General features: G+C 48.6%; 1 protein-coding gene and 1 pseudogene across 3 annotated transcripts in view; both read left to right on the top strand.

The window, feature by feature from the left end:
* The window catches only part of ZNF7 (zinc finger protein 7), a 23,100-nt gene extending 20,743 nt beyond the window's left edge, over nucleotides 1-2,357 (top strand). For all 3 annotated transcript variants that reach the window (XM_012813122.2, XM_023508404.1, XM_023508403.1), the window contains one exon: nucleotides 517-2,357. In XM_012813122.2, coding sequence (XP_012668576.1) covers nucleotides 517-2,312 — 1,796 coding nt within the window. In that variant the 3' untranslated portion in view covers nucleotides 2,313-2,357. The remainder of the gene's footprint in view (nucleotides 1-516) is intronic.
* An 8,131-nt stretch (nucleotides 2,358-10,488) lies between these two features.
* Nucleotides 10,489-11,003, top strand: part of LOC100959093 — a 1,978-nt pseudogene continuing 1,463 nt past the window's right edge.

The following is an 11,003-nucleotide window of genomic DNA, read 5'->3' on the forward strand; positions in this document are numbered from 1 at the left end:
TATAGGCGCCGAGCCGCAACTGGCTATTTTTAGAGATGAGGTCTCGCTCTGGCTCAGGCTGGTCTTCAACCAGTGATCTCAGGCAATCCACCTGCCTCGGCCTCCCAGAGTGCTAGAATTACAGGCTGAACCACTGTGCCTGGCCTGGTCCTATCTTCTTGACTTCCCACCTTCCCAGTCTGAGGCTCACTCTGTCTCATCTCACTTTGCTGCTTCACAGACTTAGCTTCCTGCCAGCTCTCTGGGAGGGGCCTCTTTGCTCAAGAGCCCCTAGGCTACATGGCGGGCAGCTCTGTGCAGTGCCCAGGCATGCTTCAGTGATGCCACATGAATTCACAAAGCAAAACATGTAAATAAGACCAAAACTTGAGAACTGCTAGAGGCATCCTCCCTCCAGTGTGTTTCAGTGCTATGGGCGGCCTGTCCTGAGAAGTGACCCCAAACCCCATGCCTAGTAGTCTTTGTCCTTTCTCTGAGCAAAAATCATAAGAGCATTTTCTTTCCTGTTTATTTCAGATACAATTAGGATTGACAGTGAACAGACCCATGAGGACATGGAGATTCTAAAATCAGAATCTCCTGGGATAATGATCAGAATCCCTACACAGAATTTTCCTCATAGTCCTGGCTTTGGAGATGTTTCTGATTCTGAGTTCTGGTCAGAGAATCATCCAGACAGTTCTGGGCTCACAGTGATGGGCTCTGTCTTCCAGAGAAACCATTTGAATCAGCAGACCATGGCCCACAAGACCCTCACCAAGGGCAGTGTCCAGGGATGTAAGGGGCTGGTGGGCAGTGGCCTGAATTATCAGCCTGAAAAAAGTCTGGGAGAGAATACAGAAGGGGCTTCCCAGACATGTGAAGTTTGCGGCAAAGGGCTCCAGGCCACTTCAGATGGAACTGTGCACTGGGGAGTTGGCACACAGAAGAGACCCCACAGGTGCCAGAGACAACTATCTGATCACTTGGAGCCAAGACACTGCCATGGGGAAAAGCCATATGAGTGTCTGGAGTGTGGGAAAGTCTTCAGACTATGCTCACAACTTAATCAACATCAGAGAATCCACACTGGAGAGAAGCCATTTAAATGCATTGAGTGTGGAAAAGCTTTCCGCCTGAGCTCAAAGCTTATTCAGCATCAAAGAATCCATACTGGAGAGAAGCCGTACAGATGTGAGGAATGTGGGAAGGCCTTTGGTCAGAGCTCAAGCCTCATCCACCATCAGAGAATCCACACAGGGGAGAGGCCTTATGGCTGTCATGAGTGTGGAAAAGCCTTCAGTCAGCAATCACAGCTGATCAGACACCAGAGAACTCACACTGGAGAGAGGCCATACTCCTGTACAGAGTGTGGGAAAGCTTTCAGCCAGAGCTCAACTCTAGCTCAGCATCAGAGGATGCACAATGGGGAGAAATCTGAAATCCCAAGAGCCTCAGATAGCTCAAGTCTTGTTGCACATCCGAGAATTCATGCTGTAGAGAAGCCCTTTAAGTGTAATGAGTGTGGGAAAGCTTTTAGGTGGATCTCTCGGCTTAGTCAGCATCAGCTGACTCATACTGGAGAGAAGCCTTATAAATGCAACAAGTGTACAAAAGCCTTTGGGTGTAGCTCTCGGCTTATTCGCCATCAGAGAACTCACACTGGAGAGAAACCATTTAAATGTGATGAGTGTGGAAAAGGTTTTGTCCAGGGTTCACACCTTATTCAGCATCAGCGAATCCACACTGGAGAGAAGCCCTACGTGTGTAACGACTGTGGCAAAGCCTTCAGCCAGAGCTCCAGCCTTATTTACCATCAGAGAATTCATAAAGGAGAGAAACCCTACGAATGCCTCCAGTGTGGAAAAGCCTTCAGCATGAGCACACAGCTTACAATACACCAAAGGGTGCATACTGGAGAGAGGCCTTATAAATGTAACGAATGTGGGAAAGCCTTCAGCCAAAATTCTACCCTTTTCCAGCACCAGATAATTCATGCAGGGGTGAAGCCCTATGAGTGTAGTGAATGTGGAAAGGCCTTCAGTCGGAGCTCATATCTTATTGAACACCAGCGTATACACACTAGAGCCCAGTGGTATTATGAATATGGAAATACTCTGGAAGGTTCTACCTTTGTTAGCCGGAAGAAAGTTCATACTATAAAGAAACTGCATCAGTGTAATGACTGTGAAAAAATATTTAGGTGGCGCTCACATCTGATCATACATCAGAGAATTCACACTGGAGAGAAGCCTTATAAATGTGATGAATGTGGCAAAGCTTTCAATCGGAGCTCAAGGCTTACTCAGCATCAGAAAACCCACATGGGATAGACCATTTACTTATACAAATGTGAATAAACCTATAGCCTTAACTTAGTTTACATTGGATCATTTATTCTGATGAAAATTTAGAATGTTAGGAAAGGTTCAGAATTGCTCTCAAGAAAGAATATCCAACTTTGTACAAAACATGTTTATTTGTTGGAATGTTTTACCATAACCTGTTCAATAAACCTGAGTCCCCTGCACTCTGGTTGCAACCTGCAGAGTTTTGAGTTCATAGAGGGACAGCCCAAGGTCCTATGGATGAGGAAGAGGAGGGCTCTGTCAGGCTGAGCAGGGTAAGTCACCAAAATAGCTCCCTCAAAGGTCAGTTGCTCTCTCACTCTGGCCTCTGCAGTAATGAAATGTATTAATTACATCAGTAAACCTGTAGGGGAGTGCCTAGAATTCCCTTCTAACTTCACCTAACTGCTTTTCTCAAAACTCATTGACTGGGGACATGGTCTGACCCTGGCCCCATCCTTGTCAGAGAGGTGGCCCAGGCCTATGCACTCAATGTCACCATCATTGTGGCTGGCTGCTTGTGCACACATTGCTGCCAGGCACAGGCACCTTCTTGGTGTCATAATGGGGATTTTGAAGTTTTCCCTGGGGCTTGCTGTGTCACTCAGGATACTGCTGCCCTCCCTGAAAGTCTGAGCCTGTTTGCTTATCTGAGAGTGTTCTGTATACAAGGTGGTTATAGGAGTTAAACCTGGAGCAGAACATCTTAGTGTGCCTGGCTAAAGGCTGTATCCCAACCCACGCTGGCAGGGGACCTAAGCCTTCAGGCTGGATGGCTGTCTTTGGCTGGGTGGAGAGTCAGGTGTGTTAATGCCGTATAACAAATTTCCCTAAAACATAACTGCCAAGAACTGTGAGGGTCTGAGATTTACTCTCTCGACAAGCTAACATGGTCCTGTCTCACCTGGCAGGAGATGGCAGGATACAGTGGTACTCAGGCTGCACGTACTCCCCCTTCCATCCCGCTGGGCAGTGCAGGGGGCCCAGTGGGTGTTTGCACAGCTTTGTCAGTGGGGACCTCCATGTAAGTGAGCCTCTTCCTGGAGCTGAGGTCAGCACATCATCACTCAGGTTCCTTGCTGTCAACATGACCTGAGAAATGGCCCAGTGGAGCATGGCAGGGCCTTTGTGGTACACATAATAAGAACGTTCCTAGCTGAGAGCACATTCCCACTCTGATCACTCCAGGCCTCAGCTTTGTAAGTAGAAGTTGAATTCTGACCTAATCTGCCACTGCAGCTGCCAGGACCACATCCGTCTGCTTCCCTCAGAGAATCTAACTGAAGCTGCTCTCCAAGGGCCCATGCACAGCATGAGCCCAAGGGCAGTGCTGACCTTGGCCCTGCACCCAGTGTGCTGCTCATTCCATGGTGAGCCTTGCTTCAGCCAGTCTGTCTCCTGTTGTAACCCTTAGGAGATTTTATCTCTGATGTCTGCCAATAATTACAGGGAAATATTTGGGCCCAAAAGCCCCCTACCACTTTGTGGCCCTTTCCTCCCACATACAAATATGTAGCCCAGAGTAGGTTACACAAGTTGTGGTGTTTGGTTGAGTGCCAAACAGCGGGGCCACTGAAATGCCACAGCCTCAGTCACTGAGTATGGTATAACCCAAGAGCAATTTAGGCATCTATCAGGTAGAGGCAGGTATGCTGGTCCATGTGTTTGCAGGTTTGGTGGCTTTGGCTTGTGCATGGGGCACAGCAGAGTCCAGGATGGTTGTGGTCACCTGAGTTTGTTTCTTCACAGCCTATTGGTGGGGGTCTGCATGACCACCATGCATGTGCTGTCTGTATTGCTGGTCCCAGGGCCACAATTCTGGTTGTTGCCCCCTGCCCCCACACTTCTGGGGGCTGTTCTCCACAGCCATGAAGTCAGTGCCTACCTCAGTGGCAGTGACTTTGCTACTTCCCTCACTGCCCGCACAATGGGGTACATACATGTTTTTCCTGCCTTCTCCTGCAGGCTTCCACAGAGCACTTCCACAGAGGGGCTTTGCAGCTGCCATGCTTAACCAACCTGTCAACCTTCAGGTTTAGTAGAGAATGTGACAGACTTTCCCTATAATGTGTTGTGTTTTAGGCTTGGTAGGCCCTCAGCAATGGGACAAGTATTAAGGTCCTAGTGACCATGACATGGTGCCTGCCACCCGCAGCACCCAGGACTGGCCTCTCAAAATGCTCTCATGGAGAGTCTAACTCTACCTCCCTGGCCTCCTCCCATCCTTCATGAGGCTACTTCTAGTTCAAAGGCAGTGGAAGGTCATGCCCTGAGCATAATGCTGCTTTGCTCCTTTCTATACCCAAAAAGCACTGGCCAGGGGCAGGGGTTCAGAATACCACTGCAGCATCTGGACTCTGTCTGCCTCACAGGGTCCCTGGAGACTCAGGGCTCCACCTCAGGTGCCACCCTGCTTACTTCTGATTGACCCTTGTTCCAGGAATGCCTCTAAAGCAGCGGTTCTCAACCTGTGGGTTGCAACCCACAGGAACTGTATTAAAGGGTTGTGGCATTAGGAAGGTTGAGAACCACTGTTTTAAAGTATCTGCTTCTTCTACAGTATCTGCTTATCTTCTACAATAAGTCTTGCCCTTCAGTCAAAACCACCGTGACCCAGGCTCAGCACCCATAGCTCAGTGGTTATGGCACCAGCCACATAATCTGAGGCTGGTAGGTACGAACCCAGCCTGGGCCAATCAAACAACAATGACAACTGCAACAACAACAAAAAATAGCCAGGTGTTGTGGCAGGTGCCTGTAGTCCCAGCTACTTGGAAGGCTGAGGCAAGAGCATTGCGTCAGCCCAAGAGTTTGAAGTTGCTGTGAGCTGTGATGGCACAGCACTCTACCGAGGGCAGCATAATGAGGCTTTGTCTCAAAAAACAACAACAACAACAAAAAACAGATGGAGCCTGTGGCTCAGTGAGTAGGGCACCAGCCCCATATACTGACGGTGGTGGGTTCAGACCCAGCTCCAGCCAAACTGCAACAAAAATTAGCCAGGCGTTGCAGCGGGCACCTGTAGTCCCAGCTACTTGGGAGGCTGAGGCAAGAGAATTGCCTAAGCCTAAAAGCTGGAGGTTGCAGCTCGGCGCCTATAGCTCAACCGGCTAAGGCGCCAGCCACGTACACCTAAGGTGGTGGGTTCGAATCCCCAGCCCGGACCCGCCAAACAACAATGACGGCTGCAACCAAAAAACAGCCGGGCGTTGTGGCGGGCGCCTGTGGTCCCACCTACTTGGGAGAGGCAGAGGCAGGAGACTCGCTTGAGCCCAGGAGTTGGAGGTTGCTGTGAGCTGTAATGCCACGGCACTCTGCCCAAGGGGACAGCTTGAGACTCTGTCTCAAAAAAAAAAAGCTGGAGGTTGCTGTGAGCTGTGATGCCATGGCACTGTACCTAGGGTGATAAAGTGAAGACTATCTCAAAAAAAAAAAAAAAAAAAACCACATTGAGCAGCACCTGTGGCTCAAGGAGTAGGGCACCAGCCCCATGTACCTGAGGTGGAGGGTTCAAACCGGCCCCTGGCCAAAAACTGCAAAAAATTTTTTTAAAAATCCACCTTGACCCAAGTCCTGCTCCTATGCCTATTCACTCAGCATTCTGGCCTTTCCCTGAGGGAGACTTCAGCTGTCTGCACTATCCTTCCCTAGGTGTGTAAGGCCTGTGTCTGGGAGGGTGGTGGTGTGGATCCACCTCACTGAGGCCTGAGACAAGTCCCTATAACCTGTTTCTGGGTAAGCCACTTTCTTCAGCCTCTTAGCTTCATCAGACTTTGGGGATAGGTTTGCATAGATGTGCCAGAGAAACATGGTCCTAGATCAGGGTCTGGCAAACCAGGGCTTTGCTGCTTTCTGTGGTCTAAGAACTAAGAATGGGGGCCATGGGCAGTGGTTCACCCCTGTAATCCCAGCACTGTGGGAGGCTGAGGTGGCTAGATTGCCTGAACTCACAGATTCAAGACCAGCCTGAGCCAGAGCGAGACCCTGTCTCTAAAAACAGGCGTTGTGGCAGGCACCTATATTCCCAACTACTTGGGAGGCTGAGGCAAGCAGATTGCTTGAGACTGAGAGTTTGAGGTTGCTGTGAGCTGTGATGCCACAGCACCCTACTGAGGGTGATAGAGTGAGAGTCTGACTAAAAAAAAAAAAAAAAAAAAGAAGGCTTGGCAGTAGCACAAGTGCACAAGTTTAGTACAGTGGTTACGGCGCCAGCCACGTTTGAGGCTGGCGGGTTCGAACCCAGTCCGTTCCAGCTAAAACAATGACAACTGCAACAAAAAATAGCTGGGCATTGTGGCGGGTGCCTATAGTCCCAGCTAATTGAAAGGCTGAGGGAAAAGAATCTTTTTTTTTTTTTGCGGTTTTTGGCCAGGGCTGGGTTTGAACCCGCCACCTCCATCATATGGGGCCAGCACCTTACTCCTTTGAGCCACAGGTGCGGCCCCAGAAAAGAATCTCTTAAGCCCAAGAGTTTGAGGTTGCTGTGAGCTGTGATGCCATGGCAGTCTACAGAGGGTGACACAATGAGACTCTGTCTCAAAAATAAATAAATAGGCAGCGCCTGTGGCTCAAAGGAGTAGGGCACTGGGCCCATATGCCGGAAGTAGTGGGTTCAAACCCAGCCCTGGCCAAAACAAAACAAACAAATAATAATAAAATAAATAAATAAATGAAAGGTTATGAGAAAAAGAAGGGAAAAAAGAAAATTAAAAAAGAAAAAGGAGGAGCTGGAACGGGAGACAGTGTGGCAAATGATTACATTATTGTGTTGCTCTTCATTAGTGATCAGTAAATCTGTTTTATGTAATACAAGTTGCACATTCAAAAAAGGAGTTGGGGAAGGATAGTCAACGAGTAGGCAGAGGCGTGGCTGCTCTCCTGTCCTGGAATCATCTGTGGAGACAAACTGGCAGCTAACATCATCAGTATAGAACTTCACAGAACTCAGATTCAAGAATTGGCACATTCTGGGTGGCACCTGTGGCTCAGTGAGTAGGGCGCGAGCCCCATATACTGAGGGTGGAGGGTTTGAACCCAGCCCTATCCAAACTGCAACAAAAAAATAGCAGGGCATAGTGGTGGGCACTTACAGTTCCAGCTTTTCAGGAGGCCGAGGCAAGAGAATCGCCCAAGCCCAGGAGTTGGAGGTTGCTGTGAGCTCTGATGCCATGGCACTGTACTGAGGGTGACAAAGTGAAACTCTGTCTCTAAAAAAAAAAAAGAATTGGCACATTCATGTTCTGTGGAGGGCCACATACCTACGAGGTGTAGGGCTCACTAGGCAGCTTCTCACAGGTCTGTGGGGAGAGCCGCCTGGCCGGGAGGACCTCAGTGGGAACCTGGCTGTGCATTACTTGCCCTCTTCATCTATGGGGGAGGATGGCAGTGCCACATGATTCAGTTCTCAGGCTTAGTTTCCCTTTTGGCAATATGCGTTATTTTGGGGAGTCCCAAGACTTCATTTTCCTTCACAAAGATGAGGAGTCTATTTTTAGCCTCTTTGTGTGAATAAAAGGCATGAAATTTGTGATTCAGCACATGAACCTAGGGTATGAGTACACATTTTATTTTTATTTTATTTTTTGAGACAGAGTCTCATTTTGTCATCCTGTATAGAGTGATGTAGTGTCACAGCTCACAGCAACCTCAAACTCTTGGGCTCAAGTGATCCTCCTGCCTCAGCGTATGAGTAGCTGGGACTATAGGCTTGTCATAATGCCCAGCTAGTTTTTCTATTTTTAGTAGAGACAAGGTCTCGCTCTTGCTCAGACTGGTCTCAAGGTCCTGAGCTCAAGGAACCCACCCACCTTGGCCTCCCAGAGTGCTAGGATTACAGGTCTGAGCCACTTCGCCAAGCCAGAGTGCACATTTTAAATTGAAGCTACAGCTGAATTTTGATCCAAGACATGAAAACATCTGCACAGCCCCTAGCACACAGGCTAGTGATTCTGTTGTTAAGAGGAAGAGGATGGCAAGACTTGCAGAGCAGCCTGCAGGGAAGTGCAGGTGTTGGGAGACTCTGTATCCCAACTAGGCTTTCACTAAATACTACAGTAAACCCACTTTAAGAATTTCCAGGCTCGGTGCCTGTGGCTCAAGTGGCTAAGGCACCAGCCACATATACCTAAGGTGTTGGGTTCAAATCCAGCCCAGGCCCGCCAAACAACAATGCTGGCTGCAACCAAAAAATAGCTGGGCATTGTGGCGGGTGCCTGTGGTCCCAGCTACTTGGGAGGCTGAGGCAGGAGACTGGCTTAAGCCCAGGAGTTGGAGGTTGTTGTGAGCTGTGATGTAACAGCACTCCACCCAGGGGGATAGCTCGAGGCTCTGTCTCAAAAAAAAAAAGAATTTCCAGGGTGGGGTGGCGCCTGTGGCTCAGTGAGTAGGGCGCCGAGGGTACCTATAGTCACAGCTACTCAGGAGGCTGAGGCAAGAGACTCACCTAAGCCCAAGAGTTAGAGGTTGCTGTGAGCTGTGTGATGCCACAGCACTCTACCAAGGGTGATAAAGTGAGACTCTGTCTCTACAAAAAAAAAAAAAAAAAAAAACCGGGGTAGAATGAGGGGGAAAGCCTAGTCACGTCACAAATCCCCTTAGTCCCAGTATAGGTTGCTCTCACTCAGAGCGCAAAAATGTTTGTTGAATGAATAATGCATTTGGGGAAGCACCCAGGCTTTGAACTCAGGGAATCAGAGACCCATGGGAGAGGAAATCATCAGCAAAATGTTTCCACAGAGAACTAAATAAAGTCAACAGAACCAAAGGAGCAATATCCCACATGCAGACATCAGTTCTCTGTCCAAGGCCTTGCACAGACCCTAGGAACAAGGGTGGACAGGGCCTCATTCTGGGTGTGGTGGTAGAGATGAACCATGGATGAAGAGAGACATTCGCTTGGTATCAGGAAGTCACATAGGCTCACAAGCTCAGCCCCAGCTAGGGCTGAGGGAGTACAGCAGAGCCACTACCCATCTACCACTTGCTAAGAATGGAGCTAAGAATTTTATTTTTTTTCTGGAAGCTCAGGTGGCACATGACAATTCATAAAATGGCTTCAGAGGTAGGGGGTCGAGGGGAAGCAAAAAATAAACTGGGTGGGAAAGAAAAACAACCAGGAGGAGGTACAAGCTGGCTGGTTAAGAATGGTTTTTATATTTTCCTTGTATTTCAATTTCAGATTAACATGAGGGTACAAACCATTAGATTGTATGATTTACACATGACAGGTAAAAATCAAGTTGTAGCTATGTCCTAAACCCAGGGAGTGTGTCATAAGTCAGAGAATTGTACCCAGTGGGTGGGAAGCTACTCAGCCTCCTCCCTACTGCCTTACTTGAATTTGAGATTTTCTCTCATGTGGGTCTGTAGTTTCAAGTTGATATTAAGTATATGTGATGTTTGTTTATCCAATCCTGCAATACTTTATAAGAATAATTTTTATTTTTTTTATTTTTGTTTTTTGAAGCAGAGTCTCACTATTACTCTGGGTGGAGGGCTGTGGCATCATAGCTCATAGCAACCTCAAACTTCTGGGCTCAAGAGCTCCTGCCTCAGCCTCCTGAGTAGGTAGGACTACAAGCGCCCACGCCATCTAATTTCTCTATGTTTAGTAGAGAAGGGGGTCTCACTCAGGCTGGTCTGGAACTCCTAAGCTCACGCAATCCTCCTGCCTGGGCCTCTCACAGTGTTGGGATTACAGGTGTGAACCACCATACCCAGCCCAGTTTTAATATCTGGACTATCACTGTGATTTTTAATAGGGAAAAAAAAAAAAAAAAAACAGAATCAGCCCAGTGCAGTGGTTCACACAGGGTCTCACTCTGGGTCATTCCGGCTCATGCTGATCTTCTGCTGGTCTGCTGGTCTGGAACTCAGCTGAGCTCAGGCAATCCACCTACCTCGGTCTCTCACAGCGCTGGGACAACAGGCGTGAGCCACCAAACCCAGCCAGCACAGGGACTTTTTAATGTTTAAAAAGGCTTTTTTTGGAGGAGGGTCGGGCGGCTAATTGGGAGTGGTGGTATTGTAGGATAAGTTCCAGACCCAAGAGCCACCACCCCCAGTTTGGGGCCCTGGGGCAATTAATTCAGCATTGACGCTGATGTCTCTTCTCAAGCCTCGTTCACCCCCCACCCCCAGGGAACTGCCTTGGATCTCTACCATGGCATTCACTTCCAACAACCTCCAAAAAACAATAGATCTTGCTAGCAAAGCAGCCAAGAAGACAAAGCGGGGAACTACAAAGAAGCCCTTCAACTCTATCGCCATGCAGTATTGTAAGGGCCAGACCAGTGCCATTTTGTTGTCTACTACATAAGCTCTGTTAAAACTGCAGGGCCACTCCCTGCTGCCTCCCCCACACCTGCTTGCACAGCCAATGATTGAGACACCCTAGGCAGACAGCTGCCATAATAGGCAATAAGTATCAGTTCCCTTGAACAGCTCCCATAATAGGCAATAGGTTTCCACTTCCTTGAAATTCAGGTGTCTCCTTCAACTACCTAATTAGGCTACACCACCTCTAGCCCCGGTTAAGAAATCCCCCACCCCTCACCTGTACAAATCCAAATCTTCCTTTAGTAATGAAATCACCAACCACCAATCAAGAGTGTACCCGTAACGGACCCTACCCTTCTTGCTTTCTGTACCCCATAAAAACTTGCTCTACCCCGAGTT

This window comes from Otolemur garnettii, unplaced genomic scaffold (genome assembly GCF_000181295.1).
Source record: "Otolemur garnettii isolate 467f Iridium unplaced genomic scaffold, OtoGar3 scaffold00245, whole genome shotgun sequence".
In the NCBI taxonomy this organism is placed as follows: Eukaryota; Metazoa; Chordata; class Mammalia; order Primates; family Galagidae; genus Otolemur; species Otolemur garnettii.